We start from the raw sequence: 19,725 nt of genomic DNA on the forward strand, positions 1-19,725 counted from the left end.
ATCATCCTGTTTTAGGCTTCTTTCCAACAACTCCTGCAGCACACAGGTACAGCAGAGCTTCTCTGCCTTCTCAAAGCATCCTTCTGCAAGCCTGACTATGCAGGAACCCTACTTTGGGGCTGTATTTAACTGCTGTAGTCCTGAAAACGCATTTAATGACCCATCTAAGAGCAAATTGTGTTGAAAGGCTGAAGGCCTGGTGAGAGACCCTGGCACCACCTGACAGATGAACTCTGGACACTGCTGTAGGAGGCAGGCATACCTCTGGCTGTGCAGGTCATGCCTGGCCCCTTAAGGTACCTGTTTGTCGAAATACAAGAAGCCTGTTCACATCACGTGCTATGAATCTGCACCCATTACATGCCCATACTGACCATTGCCCCTTCCCCATCTCCCCACCGCTCTCTGAGACTTTTCCCTCAGACTGTGGCAAGTTTCTTCTATCCTATAAGCATAGCCACTTAACCTAGACATTGAAAAGCGGTAGGAAAATGGGAACAGTTACGGCTCAGAGACCTTCAAACAATACAATGCTGCCATTATCAAGTGCAGTCGTAGTCACGACTTAAGTAATTCTCATTAAAATTGTTTTGCCTAAAGTATCATCAGAGTATTTGAATCTCAGTTTCTCCAGGAAGCAGGTCTTCAGCTTCTCCATCTTTTGGAATCTCAGAACCTGAGATCGGTCTCGGAATTCGCAGCCTTCCCCCAGGACTCGGGGTACAATCCTGAGCAATAGGTAGCGTGTTTGAGGACCGCAGTTACAGACACGCATGCCAAGGCCCCCACTTTCCGAAGCGGGTTATTTCCCAATGCCGAGCAGTGGGGACCCTTCCCCACCCCCGGCGGACCGCCCCGCGCCTGCGCGCCCAGGCCCGCGACACTTTCTAGAAGCCCGTGGAAGCGCCCCGGCCCCGCCCCGTCGCGCGGCGGCTTTGTTCAGGCGCGCCCGCCAATCGCGGCTCGAGGCCGGGCGGCGCCGCGCCCCAGGATTGGGCAGGCTCGGGGTGAGGCCCCGCCCCCCGCGGGGCGTGGCCCCGTCCCACCGCCCCCTCGGGCCGGGGGCGCGTTCCCAGCGTGCCTCGCGCCGCCCCGGCAGTCCCGCCGCTCCGCGCCCGCCTGTCTCTTGCCTGTGCGTGTGGCGCCGCGCCCGGGCGGGAAGATGTCGGCGATGGAGGGGCCCCTGGCCGTGTTCGGCGAGCGGACCAGTGGTGACTCGGTCCGCACGCAGAACGGTAACGGCGGCGCGCTCCGGCGAGACCCGGGGGGGGGCGGGGGGGGGGGGGGGAAGGGAGGGGCAGGAAGAAGCGAACATGGCGCGGCCATGGTCACCCCTGCCATGTGCTCACCCGCCCTGGTCTGCCCGGGAACAGCCGCTCCTCTCGACAGATTCCTTCCGTCCCGGGCCGCCGCTGCGTGCAGGGAGGGAAGAAAGGAAGGAGGGAGGGAGGTGGACGTGAAGCACACGCCATCCCGCCCCGTTTGCAGGAGTCTAAGTGGCGACGCGATCCCGCGTCCCCCGCCCTCCTTCCCTTGGTAGCAGCAAACAGCGGGGCAGGGCGGCTGCTGCACGGAGGTCGCTTTGCCCCGTCCCGACCGCGTACGCCGTGAGCCGGCAAGGCCTGCGGGGAGTTCTGGGGCAGCTGGGGAAGCTCCCTGCTGACCGGCACAGGGAAATAACCTGCTTCGGAAAATGGGGACCGCCGTCGAGATGTGTGTCTGTAACTGTAATTCTCAAATGCGCTACCCATTGCTCAGGATTGTACCCCAAGTCCTGGGGGAAGGCTGCAAATTCCGAGACCGATCTCAGATTTTGAGTAGCCAAAAGACAAAGGAAGAAGCCGAAGACTTGCTTCCTGATCAAACTGAGATTGGTTCATGTAGCTCTGATGATACTTTAGGCAGACCACTTAAAATTTATGAGTCTTCCTTTAATTCACGAGTTAGATTCCGCATAATCACCTTTAGTACAACGTTATTTCTTACAGAATGCTGCCATTAATCCTCCTAAACAAAATAAATTCTTGTGTTGTTTGAAGGTCTCTGAGTTGTAACTATTCCCATTTAACTACCACTTTTTCAATTTCTAGATAAAGTGGCTATGCTTGTGGGATAGAGAAAAACTTGCCATGGTCTGAAGGAAAAGGTTGATTGTATCTTTTTCCTATATGAAGATGGCAGAACAACCTTTAAATAAGCCGATGTTTTGGAGGCTTTGTGTTGTTTTAGCAGTGACTCAAAGGTCACTTTTTGGTGACTTAGTTGGAGAAGTAAATGTTTTATTTCAGTCACAGACCTGATATGGACCAAAAGATGTTTTACTAATTGATGCGTGGTGATACCATTGTTCTGTCTGCCCAGAACTGAGGACTAAATGAAAGTGAAGTCTCTGCTTGCTGCAGTCAAAAGCAGCAGTGCTACCAACCCCTCCTAATCTAACACCACTGCTCCTCTGACCTCAGTCCTCCTCAGACTCCATCTTATCCAGACAGCAGAGGAGGCATTCTTCTTCTGGTCAGTCAGTTTTGCCAGGTTAGCTAGGTAAACCAGCTAGGAGGGAAGAGTGAAGTTTGGCACAGATTGTAGTTTTTTAGTAGCAGCAAGCCTAGCAAAGTAAGGTAAAGCTTCAGGTTGGATAGGCTGCATTGTAATCGTAGAGGAGATCACTTGTTGTCAAGTTCCTGATTTGTTGGTTCTTGGCACAGTTTCTTATAAATCTGAGAATCATCCTGAAGATAGGAAGATAAAACTCTTCTTTTCTTACTTCTTTCATTTATTCAGTTACTGCTGCATCTGCTATTGCCAATATTGTGAAGAGTTCTCTTGGGCCAGTTGGTCTAGATAAGATGTTGGTGGATGATATTGGGGTAAGTAATATTACTTTAAGAAGTGTCAGGAGGATTTGTATTCCTGTGTAAAAGTGCTTCTACTTAGCGTGCTTCATAGGCCTAATGTGCACGTGCCTGTTTTTTCCATGGTTCTGAGAGGGGTAGGAGAACTGTGGTAAAATTGAGTATTGGATAATGTGTGTTACATCATTTTAGTTCTATCTATTGTGGTGGTAATTTATGTGGTACAGTTATTTCTTTTCTGTAGGTAAGTTCTTGTAGCCGCTTAAAATACTGGTCAGATTGCAAGAAGTGAGTTTCATCATTTAAATCAAGTTTAACAGGTGCTGACTTGTATGTCCCGATCTCCACATTAGGAGAAATAACAACAACAAAAAAAAAAAATCTAGTAATCTCATAACAAATTTTTAAGCAATATTTTGTACTTCAAAATATTTCAAGCAATTGTAGAAAGTTTGTCATTTTCCAGGCTGCTGTAATAAAATACTGTGTTAGAGGGAGGTCATTGCATGACTACTAATCCAATATTTGCAAAATGTGTGATGAGTTTCTGTACCAAAAAGGTTTTTCTGATCAAAAGAAAGTGCAGATTCTGCACTAGTAACATTTCCGTTGTTAGAATGGGACTCCTGGTTAAAAAGTCGCAGAAAAGTTTTGGTATAAGTAGTTATTTTATGGGCAATTGTGAAGATTAATTAATTTCTATTTGTATGAATGTTCTGAAACACAACAGTGAAAGTGTGATAGAAATGTACATCATATTCACGTTTGATTCCTGAAAATCAGGACGTGACCATTACTAATGATGGTGCAACCATTCTGAAACTGCTAGAAGTGGAACATCCCGCTGCAAAAGTCCTTTGTGAGCTGGCAGACCTGCAAGACAAAGAAGTTGGTGACGGGACCACCTCAGTGGTATGTAGCAAGTTTTACAGGCAGACATATCAAAAGTCAGTGTTTAGATTTAGTATTCTCTAGAGATACTAGTTTCCATATGCAAAGTGGTGCTCCGGAAGGGAATTTTCTTACTTCTGTTTCATTATTGATCTTTTCCTGTCTCAAAGGTTGATGATAGAGGCTGAATTTAGTTTTTTAATTTTTAATGACTGTGAGAAGTAAAAGTAAAGTACCAAGGATACTGAGTGTCGAAAACTTGCCTGAGACTTTAGATACCTTGGTGGGGGTTGGAATTGGGTAGGCTCTCACCTCATGTCAGAAACTGGTTTTAGTTGTGCATTGCACAAGGTAGTTTCTTTGCTTGTGTGGGATGCACGGATTTAGTGTTTGTATTTCAAACAGGTAATTATTGCTGCAGAACTTCTCAAAAATGCAGATGAGCTGGTGAAACAGAAAATTCATCCTACCTCCATTATTGGTGGATACCGACTTGCCTGCAAGTAAGAAACTGATACAGTTGAATTTCTGTATTTTGTGACTGCGTTAATACAGACTTTTTGGCACCAAGTGGAATTTGGTGGTTTGTTGCAGGGGTGGTGGGGTTTTTGTTGGTCTGGGTTGGGTTTTCGTGTGTTTTGGGGTTTTTTTAAATTGTATTTCTGTAATCACGTAATGGAATGACTGTCATGTTACTGTCCTTGGAGATTAATTGATTTTATCCCTTTGTTCTTCGAGGTAACATTTAGAAGAGCTGAAAACATGTAAGTTTTTGTCTTTTTGTGGGAGTGGTTCTTGACCAGTGCATTTGTCTTTATTTTACAGGGAAGCTGTTCGCTACATCAATGAAAATCTTGTTATTAACACAGATGAGCTGGGCAGGGAGTGCCTAATTAATGCTGCTAAAACATCAATGTCCTCGAAAATTATAGGAGTGTATCCTTTAACTTGATCAAGTGAGTGAAGTGAGAGTGGTTGTTTAGAGAGCTTGAGTAGCTAGGCCAGAGTATCTTTTGCAGCAGTTTTTATGAACATGACACAGTAGTGAAGCTGTTGTGTTTGTAACAGGGGTTTTACAGATAACTGTGATCTGGCATGGGAAAACATGTTCAAACTCTTCCCAGTTCATTTAAATCTGGGTTGGCAGATCAGGATAGCTTTAAAAGGGTATTGTTTCCTAATAATTGCATTGCTTGTTAGGGAGACTAGATAAAGAGTTGTGTGAGTGGAAGAATGTGTTACAGAAGTACCTGGGAAGTGAATCTGGAGGAAAGAAAGTTGAATTTTACTCCATGGGCACAGAAACCCCTGCATTTTTAGCTTTTGTGCTGGCCAAACATAGGATATGTATTTTACTTAAGGAACAAAAGGTACATAAAATGCAGGCATCATGGTAGTCTGTCATAATTTTTCTAGCAGTGTTTCAGCTTTTAGAATGACTCATTCCTTTAAGACAATGGTAAAGAGAGCTGGAGAGCTAGCACTTTCTTGCCTTTCTGAAGTTCTTTTTTGGAAACTTAGTTTTAGCACTTTCAGTTATTTCTGTTCATGGTTTGTTTTGGTTTTTTTTTCTTAAGCATAATACTAGTTTCCTTCTTCAGTTTTAACCTTAACAGCCTTTCAGTGATGGTGATTTCTTTGCTAACATGGTGGTGGATGCTGCACTGGCAGTTAAATACACAGACCAGAAGGGTCAGGCTCGGTACCCCATCAACTCCGTTAATGTTCTGAAGGCCCATGGCCGCAGCCAAAAAGAGAGCATTCTTGTGAACGGTTATGCTCTGAACTGCGTGGTGGGCTCACAGGGTAAGAACAGGCTGTGTTTCAGAAATCTTTTGTGTCAGCTCAGTCCTCTTCGTCTTTCTGTGTGGCTTTTTGAACTGGCTGCATTCGTTGCAAATCCATGTGGGTTTTCAGTTCCAGGACAATTAAACAAGAACACAAAATACTGCACTTCACCAGTGTTTCTTAGACTAGAGTCTGCCAGCTAGCAGTGATGCACAAAGTGTTGGTAAGTTGCTGTAGCTCAGTGTCAGCAAGGTAACACTGTGTTCTGGTGGAACTTGAGCACTTCCCTTGTGGAGCCAGTGCTAGGTTTGTGGGGGACTGTTTCATTTAGCAGAGCCTTGCTGTGATTAGGTAACTCACAGGATGTGAGACTGATAGGTCACATTGTAATGGTCATTCATGTTTTGGGGACCATATATAAAAAGGTAACACAGGAAAGTCTTTATTAGCTTTTTCTGCGGTAGGGCAGAACTGGAGGTGGAGAAGTAAACAGTAGAAATCTGAAATGTGGAAGTAATGTTAATTTTAATCTCTAATGCTAACTTGATGTTATGTTAACTCTATTTGACAAAATCCTTCTTCTTATTTTTCCTCATCAGGTATGACCAAGAGAATACTTAATGCAAAGATTGCATGCCTTGACTTCAGCCTGCAGAAAGCAAAAATGAAGCTTGGTGTTCAGGTTGTTATCTCAGACCCTGAGAAGCTGGACCAGATAAGGCAGAGGTGTGTGGAAGCTTGAATAACTGAGGCAGTGGGGTTTCACAGGCTTGATTTGATCTCGTCAGTTGAGATGGCTTGATGTAGATTTGGCTGAGTGCAAGAGGTAAAAAATGTTTTGAATGTTAGCATTTCCCAGCAATACCAAATACTAATGGAAGAAGTCTTCACTTCTGGAGGCAGAACTAGTATTAAGTCAGTTTTCAAGAGATGCAAGTATGTTTGTGCAGTGGTCCATTCTTGCAGAGCTCTGCATTAAGGGTTTCAGGAAGTGGGCTGACAGGATGTGATGGTATACTTTTGGATACCTTTTTATAACTTCGACATTAATCTTTGCAGAGAGTCAGATATTACCAAAGAAAGAATCCAGAAGATTCTGGCCACTGGTGCCAATGTTATTCTCACCACTGGAGGTATTGATGATATGTGTCTGAAATACTTTGTTGATGCTGGAGCTATGGCAGTACGAAGAGTTGTAAAAAAGGACCTTAAGCGGATTGCTAAGGCATCGGGAGGTATGTCTGTATACGAATAACTGGTTTATAAATTTATTCTTCAAAGTAGAAGCTGTTGTTAGGGTACTTGTTACTGATTTTTAAAATACGGCTTCTTAACATCCAAGGTCAGGATGAGTAAAGCTGAGCCACTTCTTTTTAGCTTTACTGTTGCTTTTAAATGACCTTTGTCAAAGTAGATGACTACTGTAAGACTTGATTGCTGAAGATTTACAGGGGAGGGAGAAGAAGCTGCCTTGCACTGTCAAGACTGGCCTCTTGTGGAAATGGGAGCCATAATCTGTATTTATTTAGAAGTTTTTATTATGCATGCATTCATAAGCCTCTGTTTAGACAGTTAAGTACATTGTTTACATAGTTCAAGATGAATGAAGAACTCCTAAATCACTAAATGCATACTTTAAAAAAAATCTGGTCCTGTACAGATTTTTACCTGTCAGTTCTTAAATTTGGAAGAAAATATTTTCATTGTGGTAAAGCATGGGAACTTGTACTGGCCGTGGAAGAGGAAGCACTGTAAAAGTTGAACAAAAGAAGCAGCCAGTTTATCAGTTATAAACTAAAATATTGAATTGCTGCCTGAGAACTAGAAGTGCTGTTCAAGAAAAATCTATTTAACACAGCTTTTATTTCTGTTTTTCTTCCTGTACGCCTATTGGTAGTGGGCAAAGGATGATGTGCAGAAATTGAATGTTAACTTCACTTTGTTGTTTGTTTGTTAAAGCAACCATATGTTCAACCCTTGCAAACCTTGAAGGTGAGGAGAGTTTTGAGGCATTAATGCTGGGACAGGCAGAAGAGGTGATCCAAGAGAGAATCTGCGATGATGAGCTGATTTTAATCAAGAAGTAAGGATCCTTCTAAAAACACTCAAGTTCTGTATGTGTTCTCTGCTACGTTTGAGATAAAATTCCACTTATTTACTTCATGCTATCTAAGTGGTTGGAATAGTTACACACATGGGAAAGGGTACACAAATCCAGTGCAAATTAGAGGTGAGAGTATCAGTATTTGATCTCTTTTGCTGGAGCTGGACACTCTTTGTCAACCAGCATATGAGACAATCAGATTGCTAGACAGATTTACTTAAATTTTTGTTTATAAACAAATGTTTCTAAATTGGCTTCCCTTTAGAGACAGTGAAGGGAAATAGGTACTTAGTTAATTTCATCTGAATAAAGAGGTGCGAGCTAAATCTTTCAATTTGTTTTGAAAGACAGTGTTCGCTTGTGCTGGTGTCACTGCTGTCTGGTACCTGAAGACTTGAGTATCAGTTCATTTCATGAGAACATACTTTGGATAGTAACTTTTCCACTGTTTCAATATCCCTTCTGGGTGTTCATGTTCCTGTAGTGTCATTTGTGTGTGAATGAAATGCTCTGCCCATGGCACTCGTGTGTCGGGTACCTGGTGACAGCCTGTTTTATTACGTTGGCAGTCATTAGCTTTTTTGAGGGCTGTGCAAAAGGGGTCTTTCTTAATACCTAAGTACACTTTCCCCTCTTTGATGGGAAAACGTCATCATACTCTGACAGGTAGCTTTCTTTAAAAGACTAAAACTCAAAGGTTCTTGCATGTTAGAAATTAAAATTGTGACTTACTAAGTTACAATGTATGTATCCTGCAAGGGGGCATAACAATGTTAAGATTTTCTTTTAAATGTTGAAAAAATGAGGCTCAACCGAACTCTGCTTTAGAAGAAAAAATTTACCAAGAATAATTTTAATTTAGATTTCATTCAGCACAGCTGACTTCTGATTCCTTTTATCCTTAGTACAAAGGCTCGTACTTCAGCATCAATTATCTTACGAGGAGCCAATGACTTCATGTGTGACGAAATGGAACGATCTATACATGATGCTCTCTGTGTTGTCAAAAGGGTTTTGGAATCCAAGTCTGTTGTCCCAGGTGGTGGTGCTGTAGAGGCAGCACTTTCAATATATCTTGAAAATTATGCAACCAGCATGGTAAGTCTTGCACAGAGACTCAATGGTGTGTATGCGTTAGATTTGCACAATTAATCTCCAAGCTTTTATTTTCATCTGTTAGAAGTAATTTCTGTGGTTCATGAAAACCTAATCATCTTATAGAATCTAAGATGGTTCTTTAAAATGGAGGATATGAGTTAATTCTTTCTCTGATAATTAGACTCTCTGGTTCTTTGAAACACAGGTTTTGCATGTGAAAACCCCTACCAGTTAGCGCTGTTCTTGATCATGGCTGTATTTTTTTCCTCTCTAGTTGTAACTATTGGTTTAAAATTTTTTTCCTCTTTCTAGGGATCACGTGAACAACTTGCAATAGCAGAATTTGCAAGATCCCTCTTAGTAATTCCAAATACACTGGCAGTAAATGCTGCTCAGGATGCCACAGATCTTGTTGCAAAGTTGAGAGCATTCCACAACGAGGCTCAAGTTAACCCAGATCGCAAAAATCTGAAATGGCAAGTATCTGTCTGTTAGAAGGCTAGTAAAAGTGATGTGGGGTGGTGACCTAGATGGAAAATTGTTCTCCCAGTTCACTGAACCATGATTTGCATAGTAAAAAAAGAATGTATGTTTTCAGTGAACTCCTTTGCCCCTGCCCTTCAGTTGTATGTATGTATTGCTGTAACGAAGCAGGAGTTACACAGGATACTCCCAGCTGTATTTCTGCTGTTTCTCCCTCTCCATCTGACAGCATTCCTTCTTTGCAGGATTGGTCTTGACTTGATCAATGGAAAACCTCGTGATAACAAGCAAGCTGGTGTCTTTGAACCAACCATGGTCAAAACCAAGAGCCTCAAGTTTGCAACAGAAGCTGCAATTACTATTCTCCGAATTGATGACCTTATCAAACTGCACCCTGAAACTAAAGAAGAGAGAGGAGGGTGCTATGAGGATGCAGTTCAGTCTGGAGCACTTGAAGAATAACTTAGGCTTTATTTATGTTTGTTTCACTTACACTTCCCACTCTTATAACTAAAATGTTAATAAAACAAGTGGTTGAATGTTGCTGCTATTTTCTTGTGAACAAACTAATTTTTGAAAGCAAGTTTGGTCCTTGCAGTGAGAAGTTAAGCTCTAGTGTGTGTTAACAACTAGAGTGCCTGCAATAACCACTAACCTCTTTGTCAAGAAGTAATGGTGTAAACTTACTTAATTTTAGGCAAAACAGTTTTAGGCTCTGTTATTAGAAGTTTATTAGTTTATTAGTAAAATGTTTCAAAGCTAGTTAACACTAGCTGTTCATTCATTCCCTCACATTTATCTCTCAATGCACATGGCTATTCCCATTCCTCCTCCTATACAGAGAGCAGCAACACCACATTTTCCACCAGTTCGTTCCAGTGCATAGAGAAGAGTTACAAGGATGCGACAACCAGAGGCGCCCAGAGGGTGGCCAAGAGCAATAGCTCCACCTTGTATATTGACCTAAAACAGAAAAAAAAAGCCAATACAGACAGTCAAAACATTTAACTAGCTTAGCTGACTTTAAGCATAAATGACTTCGCTGGGATCTAGCCCTTGACTATGTGTGAGCTTGAAACCACAAACACCATTCCATACAAGAAAGTGCATGTGAGTGCAACAGCTGGTAATAACCAGTATTTCTTCTGTCTTCACTCTGAAGATAACAGGTAAATTTAGGGAGGGGAGAATAATACCTGTGCTTTTTGCCATCACTAAAAGAATACTGTGGCAAATACACGTGAAGCAGCAATTTCAAATTCTGAATTAACTATGCTTGAGCAGTTGCCTAGATTTGCATAAAAATCCACTGCAAACACGTTGGAACTTGTTCAGTTGGGAAACTGCTAGCAAAGCCAGCAGACAGAGCAGTGTGAGGAAATGCCTGCTGGGGCTCCCACCCTCTTTGCTTAAAGTGATTGCAAGAGAGCTGTGCTCACCCTTACAATCCAGATGCACAGAATGGGGTAAGTTTGAGTTACAAGAGGTAAACTAATGCCAGCCTACAAATAAATGGCAGCTTACAAATCATTACCTTTTCTGGATTTACTTTCAGTTCTTTTGCTATTGCAACAGAGAGTGATGCAAAGGCTTCATTAATTTCAAACAAGTCAACTTGTTCCAGAGTCCAGCCAGCTTTGTCAATCTGAGAAAACAATACAAATAGGACCTTATTATCTTTTAGGTCTTCCTTAGCACCAGAAGAAGCTTCTCCTAAGATGTAAATTGGGTGATTTGAAGCTACCACTTCAAAAAATTTGAAGGAAAAGTTTTTTATAGCCAGTGTTGATGAGAGAATCCTTGAAGACTACACACAAAACTTCAGTGTCAGACAAGTCAGTACAATGTACAGTAATAATGCTGGCTGCTCATAAAAATCTTGACTAAATTTACACATGTAGGGGTGGTGGTGCAATTGTGAAAATCCAGCTGTATGTGGTGCCCTTACTAGAACAAGCACTGGATTCAAAAGTAGGCTTTAACAGATTAAAAGCAATTTTTTTAGGATGTAGTCTGACTCCATTAGGGAGTCTCTACTTATTAGAGACTTTTACACTGGAAATAGTGAGGTGTCAACCATTAGTGATCAGTGCCACATCCAATTTGTCCAGTCTCTCCTGCCTTTACAGTGAAAGTTGCCACTTCAAGCTTCTCATGGGTGACTATTTTGGAAGATGGTTTGGCTCATATTTTCACTTGAGAAACTTGTGATGCAATTGCCTACTCTGGTACAGGCTTAGGCATGTTTCACATATGTACATTTTTACTTCCACTCACTTTGTTTCTAACAGCAATACTTTATCAGCAGAGTAATCATAATGACATTTCACAACATAGGCTAGCCAGACTGGTGCACCTCTGAGGCTACAGTCAAGGAGGAAAGCCTTTTTCTACTAGATAAAATAAAGACCGTATGGAGTATCCCATTCTTCTGGAAAAAGCTTAAGATATATACTATGTTACTGTAACACTCAACATATTCTCTCACGATAAAGTGCTACAGTTTTGAAGTGATAAGCGTAATATATGGAGGGTGTGAACATGTGATAACGCCCATTACGAAGTTTAATCACAGAATCACAGAATCTTCTGAGCTGGAAGGGACTCATGAGGATCATCGAGTCCAACTCTTAAGTGAAAGGCCCATATATATGGGATCAAAGCCATGAACTTGCTGTTATTAGGACCATGCTCTACGAAGGAGTAGTGTGCCCTTTTTCATAGTATCTATACAGTTACAGGCACAGCTTGCCTGTTCCACAGTTTAAACTAAAATTCATTGTATATGCAGTTACTGCACCCTTCATTTTAACTAGCAGTTTGAAATCTGATAAGAAAAAGCTTTAGCATTATAGTTCTGATTTTCTTGTCAAAAGCCACAGAACTTGGTGAGTTCAAATCAGAGCTCCACACTGCCAGGACATTTCAGAGGTGAACAAAATAAGGCCTTTTACACAGTATTAAAAAAAATAAGGAATATTAAAGTAAATCTGTTCTTAGCTGTACAAGAGCTCTTTTCATGCTCAATTTCATAGCTAAGCTTTAACAAATAATCAGCTGGGGCTGCCATGGGCTACATCTGTATTAGCAAGCAGCATGGTACCAGCAGGGATGCTCACTGGGGCATTGAGAACCTTGTCCTGTGGACTGAGCACTGAGTACATCAGTGGGTGCAGTAATGGTCTGAGCACAATAGATGTGGCTTTGGAATGCACCTTCCTGTTCAGTTACACCTGAAAGGAATCCAATTTGTAAACTCCAAGCTTTTTGCAGGCCAAACTGAAACACAAAGGGCACCATCCCATTTGCTAATGCAGATGGCACTCAGTGGCCCTTTCCTCAGTGTTGTACTATTGCAAATACAATCAGGCAATGATCTGAAAATTAACCTGGCCAGACACAGCATCAGAACCATATCACAGCAGGACCAAATTATCCCATAATTTGGTTAATTATACACATCCCTGAAATTTGATCTTCAGCCTCCTAGGTTATCTAGGTACCCTTCCACAAACCTGACTAGTTTATGCTCTGAAGTCCATTCATACACCTATACATTTGGGTTTTCTTTTTCCAACAAGTAGGTACTCCCCTAGTAGCACTAGGATTCCAAATCTTATATACTACACTATTTTGAGTATTTTTTTTTCACACGGTTTACTTTTTTCCTACTAAGTTTTCTTCAGAACAGGGTGAAACCAAGACATGGCTAGAAAACAAAAAGCAATTACAAGCAAGAGTTTTAACATAATAGATACATAGATGAGTGATTACTTACAGCTTTCCTTATTGCTGAAATGGGCCCTACTCCCATAATAGATGGATCTATGCCTGTCTGAGCCCAAGATACAATCCGAGCCAAAGGCATAAGACCTCTCCTAGCAGCTTCCGATTTCTTCATTAGAAGAACAGCTGCAGCTCCATCATTTAAACCTGTGGAGTAACAAACAACTTGTACGTATTTGTTGGGCTTTTAGCTTTTACTGTACCACTTTCTCCTGCTTGCATAAGATCACAATCTAGACAGAACAAAAATCACAAATCATTTACTGGTTTAGGTCAGTATTGTTCATATCAGCCAAGTCTGTTCTCTGCCACAAACACTTCAAACTATATTGCTGTAAATGTGACACATTGTTGATTCTATTTGGAAATGAGCAGGTGGAAGAATCAAAGTACAATCTGAAAAAGAAGTACATCAGATTTATTAGGCAGGCTTTGGGAGGGGCAGCATAAAGACAAAGGAAGATGTTTAAAAGCTGCTTGTGGCAGTCCCACAGGAGTAACATTTTCAAACATGAATCATTAAGTCTTCCATTCTCCAGATCTGCAGTATCAGAAACTCTTAGTTTTAAAAGGAAATATTCTTTCCAGCCTATCAAATATTGCTGTTATTGTCCAAACTCTTGTATTGTTTCACAGAAAACAAGGAAACAAAAGAAATCCTCCACCACATCTAAAATGGAGTTCTACCTACGTAGTCAAACACATTGCCATTTCCTGCAAAGCAGTAAACACACAGCAGCCACACCTCTCACAGAGACCCTGCCTTGAGCCATAAGCACCTACTGTTCTTTTCTATTTCATTCAAGCCAGATGGACCAACCTGAAGCATTAGCTGCTGTTACTGTCCCAGTTCCATCTGTTAGGAAACAGGGCTTTAACTTTGCCATTGTTTCCAAGTTGCTCCCATGTCGAGGGTGTTCATCTGTTTTAATTTCTATAGGACCTGCAAAACAGAGCATTATGCTCACAGGAGGGTCTAATCACACACACACACATCTCAAACAGAACGACAGCAAAAACAACAGGCTGAGTGGGAATATGCACTATATTCCTTTCAACCAACAAGGCATTCTTATGTTGGAGACAGCTTCCAACTCAAGGGAGTTAACTGCTGTAACCCTCCAGCTCCTTCTGGCAGGGCAGACAGCTCAGATTTTCTAAGACAAACACTAGCAGCTAAAATACTGTCTAGTTGTGCAAAAGTCAGTATTGTTCTTGCTTTTCCTAACCCAATAGCTTCTCTTTCCGCAGGAGGTTGTATTTCAAACAATACTTCTAGTAATCTCGCTACAAAGAGCTGTCAAGTGTCACTAAATATTATCATCTAAACGGGTATCATGAAATCCCTCCATTAGTTTGCAGCCTGCCTAATGCCAGGACTTTTTCTGCAGGGTCTATTCAATGGAAATATTGAAACACTGATTCTTGATGTCTTTTTTGAAAATTTAGTCTTTGCATCTAACTCACAAGGAGCTGGGGAATTCCTCTGCCCTAGAAAGAGACATCTTAATAGGTCTGTTTATATCCGTCACCTAAAGAGAAATATACCCAATATATGTAACCTGACTACATAATTAACTAGTAACCCTAATTATTGTCACTGTGTATTTTACTAGGTGGGCAAGGTTTGTCAGATCAACATGACTGTTTTAAGTTTGGTGCAGCAGGAGTCTTAACAAAATGAAAATTACTGATTTTGGTACCATATCCAAGCCTATGTTAAGTTAGTGCTTTGTCTAGGTTGTTATTCTATCTCCAGTAAAACACAGTGGTAGTATTTGCAGAAAACTACACTGAGATATTCCACATTTGAGTTGCTTCTCTCTTATTTAAAATATAACTACTGAAAGCTGAAAAAGAGAGCAACAGGCTACATGCTTACAAAAAGCATGTGTAAGTGGGAAACCATCCACTGATTACAGGAGACATAGCAGAAAACAGATTTTTTTCCCTAAAGTCAGCTCTCATCATCCACTCACACTTACCTTTTTTAGAAGGTACAAGAACAGGAACAATTTCTTTTGTAAAATAGCCAGCTTTCTGTGCTGCCTCTGCCCTGTTTTGTGACTGTACAGCAAGTTGGTCTTGTTCCCCTCTGCTGACTTGCCACTGATTGGCCACATTTTCAGCTGAAACAGGAACAAAATGCAAACTGCCATCAGGAAATGCCAAAATTTTAAGTTGCAAAATTGTAAGCACAAATGTAGTCATTAATGTTTGCTGTAGGAAGCAGCTGACTATGCTGAATGGTTTTCATTCAGATTTCCTCATTTTGTTTACTCATGATTCTCTACTATATTTTCACTTGAGGTTTAAAATTTCTGTGTGGAACCTCCTCCCAGATGATATATCAAATCAAATCAAATACAAACAAGCTTTTCTAGCTTATTGCTTCTCTGAATTACTATGCTCAGATTTCTCTACAGCCACTTCAGAAAAGCTAACAGTTCTGAAGTCACTCTGTCTCATAAGCAGGGTCTGGAAAAGCAGTTGGCTGACCATCCCATCCAGGGTGCAATAACCTCAAGTTGTAGAACCACGCATATCAACGGGACACTTTGCGTAACTCCTCCCCACTGTAAATCTGTGCTGCTGAATGCTCCAGTTACATACAGGGATTATTCTGTTTATTTTTTTTTTCTGAAATTAAATTTCTCAGATGTAGAAGAGATGCAGACAGATTAGTTCAGACAGAAGAAAAACCCAAAACAGTAGCTTTACAAACAAAATGGAAAATGCCTTCAATGCCTTTCAATATTATGTACTTCTTTCTTTCTTTTTCATGACTAAAACATAAGGAGAGCTTGAAACACATTATTTGTAACTTTAGATTTCTGAAATTTCCTGTCAGTGAACTCTTTCAGTTGACCATCTCATTTTACGGACTGTCACCACTTACCTGTTATGCCCATATGGTACTGATAAAAAGCATCTGTAAGGCCATCAAGGATTATAGTGTCCTGCAAGGAAGCCTCTCCCATTCTCACCCCAGCTCGCATGTGAATGACATGAGGAGCCTGCAAGAGGGTATTTCGAAACGAGTCAGATGTTTACATCTCCAGTACACAATTCAGCCAGACCATTGAAGAAATCCCTGCCTGCTGGCTGGAGGAACCCATCCCAAATCCTGGCAGTCTCTCCAGCTGCCTGCTCTGCCTGTCCCTCCAGAGCCTGCCAGCTGGTGTGCCATTTGGCCTCTGCATTCCCCTGGTAGCAGATCACCACACTGCAAGTGTTGCTTCCTCTCCACAGACCAAATCTATCATTCCTGGGGCTGTGGCTCTCCATCCTACTAGCCTGCTCCAGGTAGTTCCCAACTGCACTCTGCTGCCAGGGAATGTCAACATCACTCTCTGCACAGGCAGCTGAGCCCGGGCCGAAGAGGCCATCCATTTCTTGGGCATCAGACCATCTCAGACCCATTCCTGAATACAGCCTTGGGATGAACACCTTGAAATAAAACTGCTTTGCTTTCTTTCCAGGCTCTAATTGCTTGGTGAACAATAACATTTTCAGTTATTCCTTCTCTGGGCTTCTTGCAATACGAAAATCCTGTCTACTGCCAGCTGTCACAGGCAAATCATTCATCACAACAGAGCTGAATGGAAATGAAAATGGAATTTTAAATGCAGTGTGTGTTTGCAGCGCACCTTTTCAGTAGCTACAGGTCTTTTCCTTTTTTTAAAAGCACACTACTGAAGTCAACTGCTGTATGTGTAAATTCATTCGTAAGCACAGCAACCCTTTCGATCGGCCCCCAGGCGCCAGCCTGGAAACACGGGGTTTCAACATCGGGCTCTTTGCTCCCAGTACGTTGGTGCAATGTGACTGCGATCCTATGCTTTACCTTGCTCATGCTTTCCATGCCTCCTGCAACCACGATGCTGGAGTCTCCCGTCAGTATGGACTGAGCAGCCAGGCACACTGCCTTCAAGCCCGACCCGCAGATCATCTGGCAGCTCCAGGCGGGCACAGAGTATGGGATTCCCGCAGCCACACTGGCCTGCCGGACGGGATTCTGGCCAGCACCTGTGGGAACAGGCAGCATTTTTCTTTTATTCTTAAAAAACAAATGTCTGCCTTTTCACTGTTCACAACAACACCCCAATTCCACCAAAATTTAGAGCTTGCTCCTGCTTTCAGCTGGTGGGTAGAGAAGTGCCCAGCAGTAATCTATAAACAGAAACCTCTTTCATTTATATTGCTGATCAACTAATACCTGCTACTGCTAGTTTTATATCTGCAACTCTGCTTTTGATGCCAGGTCAGATGAAACACTACTTCAGATCAGCCCTAGCCTGTTGTATGTGTAAGATGAGAAATCATTTAAATTGCTTCTTGCTGAAAAGTTTCTTTTTGACATCTTCTGTACCTCACCAGCAGTTAACTTTCCCTGAAAGTTCATATGGAAACCAAAAGCACAACTATGCACAGATGGACCTGAAAGCTTCCAGTATTTGTTGTGATCCTGATGGAGATAATAGGATCACTATATTCTAAGAAAACACTCTTCATCTGCATCTCCCCAGGCCAAAGCTCTTTGTACACAAAGAAAAGGACAAGGAGAACACATCATTCCGCAAGCTAAAAATATAGAGGAATCTGAATCATCTTTAAGATAAAAATATGTATTTCCTTCCTCCACATTTAAAATACAAACCTGCCTATGACTACGCTGATTAAACATTACCCTGGAAAAAGCAGGAGCAAGTTCAAAACAAACAATTCCCTGCCAGCTACATTTTCATTGAATCAAAATGTTTGTCTCCAAACAAGTGGCATCATAGATCTTGCACATCGGTCCTGCAGATAAACACAAATGAAGGCCTAGCTCTTAAAATCTCAGTGTTACCATTACTCAGGATGTTAAATTTAGGAGCTGAGATGACCAAGGTGAGAAGGATGTTGTAACAAAGAAAAGAAACTGACATTCACACATACACTGTTGGCAACTTCAGGGATTTAAAAAAAACCCGAACTATTCCCCACAAGATCCTTTCCAAAAACCCATCCTTTCATTCACCCAGAGCGTATGGAGAAGCAGCCACGACGCCTCTCAAGTCCTTTGTTAAGGCACCGCGTTCCCAATGGCGAGGGATAACGTCCCTGCAATGTGAAACCCGAGCTGTTTCAATGGGACAACCCCGGAGAGATGCGGCCGCGGAGAGAGTGAGCCCGGCCGCGGGCGGAGGGGTCCCGCCGCCGGCCCGTACCTGCGGTGAGGACCTGCCCCAGGATCACCTCCGACACCTCCTCGGGGGCCAGCCCGGCCCGGCGCAGCACCTCCCGGATGGCGGCGGCGCCCAGTTCGTGCGCGGGGAGCGAGGACAGCCCGCCGTTGAAGGACCCTGGGAGGGGAACACAGAGGGAGAGCGCTCAGCACCCGGACACCCGCCCGGCCCCGGCGGCAGCATCCGCCATCCGGCGCGCCCGCCGCTGCCTCTCACCCACGGCGGTCCTGGCGGCGGACACGAAGACGACGGGGTCCGCGCTCATGGCGGCAGCAGCGGCCGTGGGAGCGGAGCGGAGAGGAGCGGAGAGGAGCGGAGCGCAGGCGGCGAGAGCGGAGCGGCGGCCGCGGCCGGGGCGAAAGCGGAGTCGGCGCCGGTCCCGCCCCTCACCCGCCCCAGGCGGGGCGGGTGGACGGAGCACGAGCAGGGGATTCGTTGCCGGACACCTGAGGACAGCGCGGGGGCCGGCCGGGCGGTGGCGTGGCCGGGCCGCCCTCTGGGGCGATCGATGGGGCGAGGGTGGCCTTGGCCGGCTCCTTCCCAGCCCCTTCCCAGCCGGGGGCGGAGGGAGGAGAGGCTCCGCCGGCTAGGCCGAGGCTGCCGGGGTCGGTCACTTCCCTGTGCCCCCCGCTCGCACACCCGCTGCCTGCGCACCGCCGGTTGCCAGCTCCGTCTGCTTATTTACAGAATAAGGCATGCGGGTCAAGTGCTGTCTTGTCATATTGTGGCTTTAAGGACAGGTTTTTTATTTCATAGGATCTGCGTGAGCAGGAAGAAAGAATAATAATTTGAATTAAAAGATACAAAACTGCCTATCGCTAGTTTGATCTGCTCAGCAACTGATGTCTAGCGATTACCAACACCCAACTCGGCCTTTTTATTTCTTTTTCTTAATTTTAGCAGAAGCCTGACATACATATAATATATTTATGTTAGCATGGGCAGTGCTTCGCCGCTGGTCCAAAAGCTGTTCCTGTCTGACCTCCCAAAGAGGCAAGCAGGGGGCTGTTCCCAGGCTGCTTCCACGGGAAGCGACGCTGCAAGGGGAAAGGCGAGGTAGCCGGGAAGGACGAGGCGCTGGCCGCAGGAGCTCCTGGCAGCCAGGGAGCTGGAAGGAGAGGAGGCTACAGCCTGTGGCCGCAACCCACAGCAGGGCAGGCAGGCAGGAATGTTTCTCTGCGGGGAAATGTAGGCGGGAAGCCTAGAGATGCGAGGTGGGGAGCAGCAATATTAAGATATCTGGAGGAAGACGGGACAGAATAAGGGGAGGAACCAAGAAAGTAAGTCAAAACAACTAACAACAGTTAAAAAAAAAAATTACACGGGCTGAAATAACTGGTCTATCGCACAGCCTAGAACTTCGGTCCTTACTCCTTCCTTCCTCATTCAGATACCTGGCCTAAGGGACATGCCAGCCAAAGCACTGCATTGAATTTGCATCTGAAGACCAAGAAGATGGTTGGAAAATGTGCTGTTGCTCCTACCTTAGCTA

General features: G+C 43.6%; 2 protein-coding genes and 2 non-coding genes across 4 annotated transcripts; 2 read left to right on the plus strand and 2 right to left on the minus strand.

Moving 5' to 3' along the window:
* Window positions 1-339: 339 nt before the first annotated feature.
* Window positions 340-499, minus strand: LOC116442325. The gene has a single exon (XR_004239516.1). It is a non-coding gene; the product is annotated as a small nucleolar RNA SNORA29 (small nucleolar RNA).
* Window positions 500-1,064: 565 nt separating this feature from the next.
* TCP1 (t-complex 1) lies at window positions 1,065-9,766 on the plus strand. The gene is made up of 12 exons (XM_032101815.1): window positions 1,065-1,235; window positions 2,782-2,867; window positions 3,636-3,764; window positions 4,149-4,246; window positions 4,569-4,679; window positions 5,368-5,549; window positions 6,131-6,257; window positions 6,591-6,766; window positions 7,491-7,614; window positions 8,541-8,733; window positions 9,046-9,209; window positions 9,462-9,766. The coding sequence occupies exons 1-12, from the start codon at window positions 1,163-1,165 to the stop codon at window positions 9,676-9,678; spliced, it is 1,680 nt and encodes a 559-aa protein (XP_031957706.1). The 5' UTR covers window positions 1,065-1,162; the 3' UTR covers window positions 9,679-9,766.
* On the plus strand, window positions 2,057-2,192 carry LOC116442324. Its single transcript, XR_004239515.1, has one exon. It is a non-coding gene; the product is annotated as a small nucleolar RNA SNORA29 (small nucleolar RNA).
* A 156-nt stretch (window positions 9,767-9,922) lies between the features above and the next one.
* On the minus strand, window positions 9,923-18,602 carry ACAT2 (acetyl-CoA acetyltransferase 2). The gene is made up of 9 exons (XM_032101821.1): window positions 18,450-18,602; window positions 18,216-18,350; window positions 16,850-17,031; window positions 15,902-16,019; window positions 14,988-15,131; window positions 13,823-13,945; window positions 12,995-13,149; window positions 10,751-10,861; window positions 9,923-10,179 (listed from the first exon to the last, which is right to left on the minus strand). Exons 1-9 carry the CDS (start codon window positions 18,496-18,498, stop codon window positions 10,012-10,014), a joined length of 1,185 nt encoding a protein of 394 aa, XP_031957712.1. The 5' UTR covers window positions 18,499-18,602; the 3' UTR covers window positions 9,923-10,011.
* Window positions 18,603-19,725: the final 1,123 nt, after the last annotated feature.

This window comes from Corvus moneduloides, chromosome 3, assembly GCF_009650955.1.
Source record: "Corvus moneduloides isolate bCorMon1 chromosome 3, bCorMon1.pri, whole genome shotgun sequence".
In the NCBI taxonomy this organism is placed as follows: Eukaryota; Metazoa; Chordata; class Aves; order Passeriformes; family Corvidae; genus Corvus; species Corvus moneduloides.

Excerpts from the sequence above, each read along its gene's own strand:
- TCP1 (XM_032101815.1), top strand. The coding sequence starts at position 1,163 with ATGTCGGCGATGGAGGGGCCCCTGGCCGTGTTCGGCGAGCGGACCAGT. Across the intron at positions 4,247-4,568 it reads GGATACCGACTTGCCTGCAA|GGAAGCTGTTCGCTACATCA; the intron begins GTAAGAAACTGA and ends TTTATTTTACAG. Across the intron at positions 4,680-5,367 it reads TCCTCGAAAATTATAGGAGT|TGATGGTGATTTCTTTGCTA; the intron begins GTATCCTTTAAC and ends ACAGCCTTTCAG.
- ACAT2 (XM_032101821.1), bottom strand. The coding sequence starts at position 18,498 with ATGAGCGCGGACCCCGTCGTCTTCGTGTCCGCCGCCAGGACCGCCGTG. Across the intron at positions 18,351-18,449 it reads CGCCGCCAGGACCGCCGTGG|GGTCCTTCAACGGCGGGCTG; the intron begins GTGAGAGGCAGC and ends TTCCCCTCCCAG. Across the intron at positions 16,020-16,849 it reads GCATGGAAAGCATGAGCAAG|GCTCCTCATGTCATTCACAT; the intron begins GTAAAGCATAGG and ends ACCCTCTTGCAG.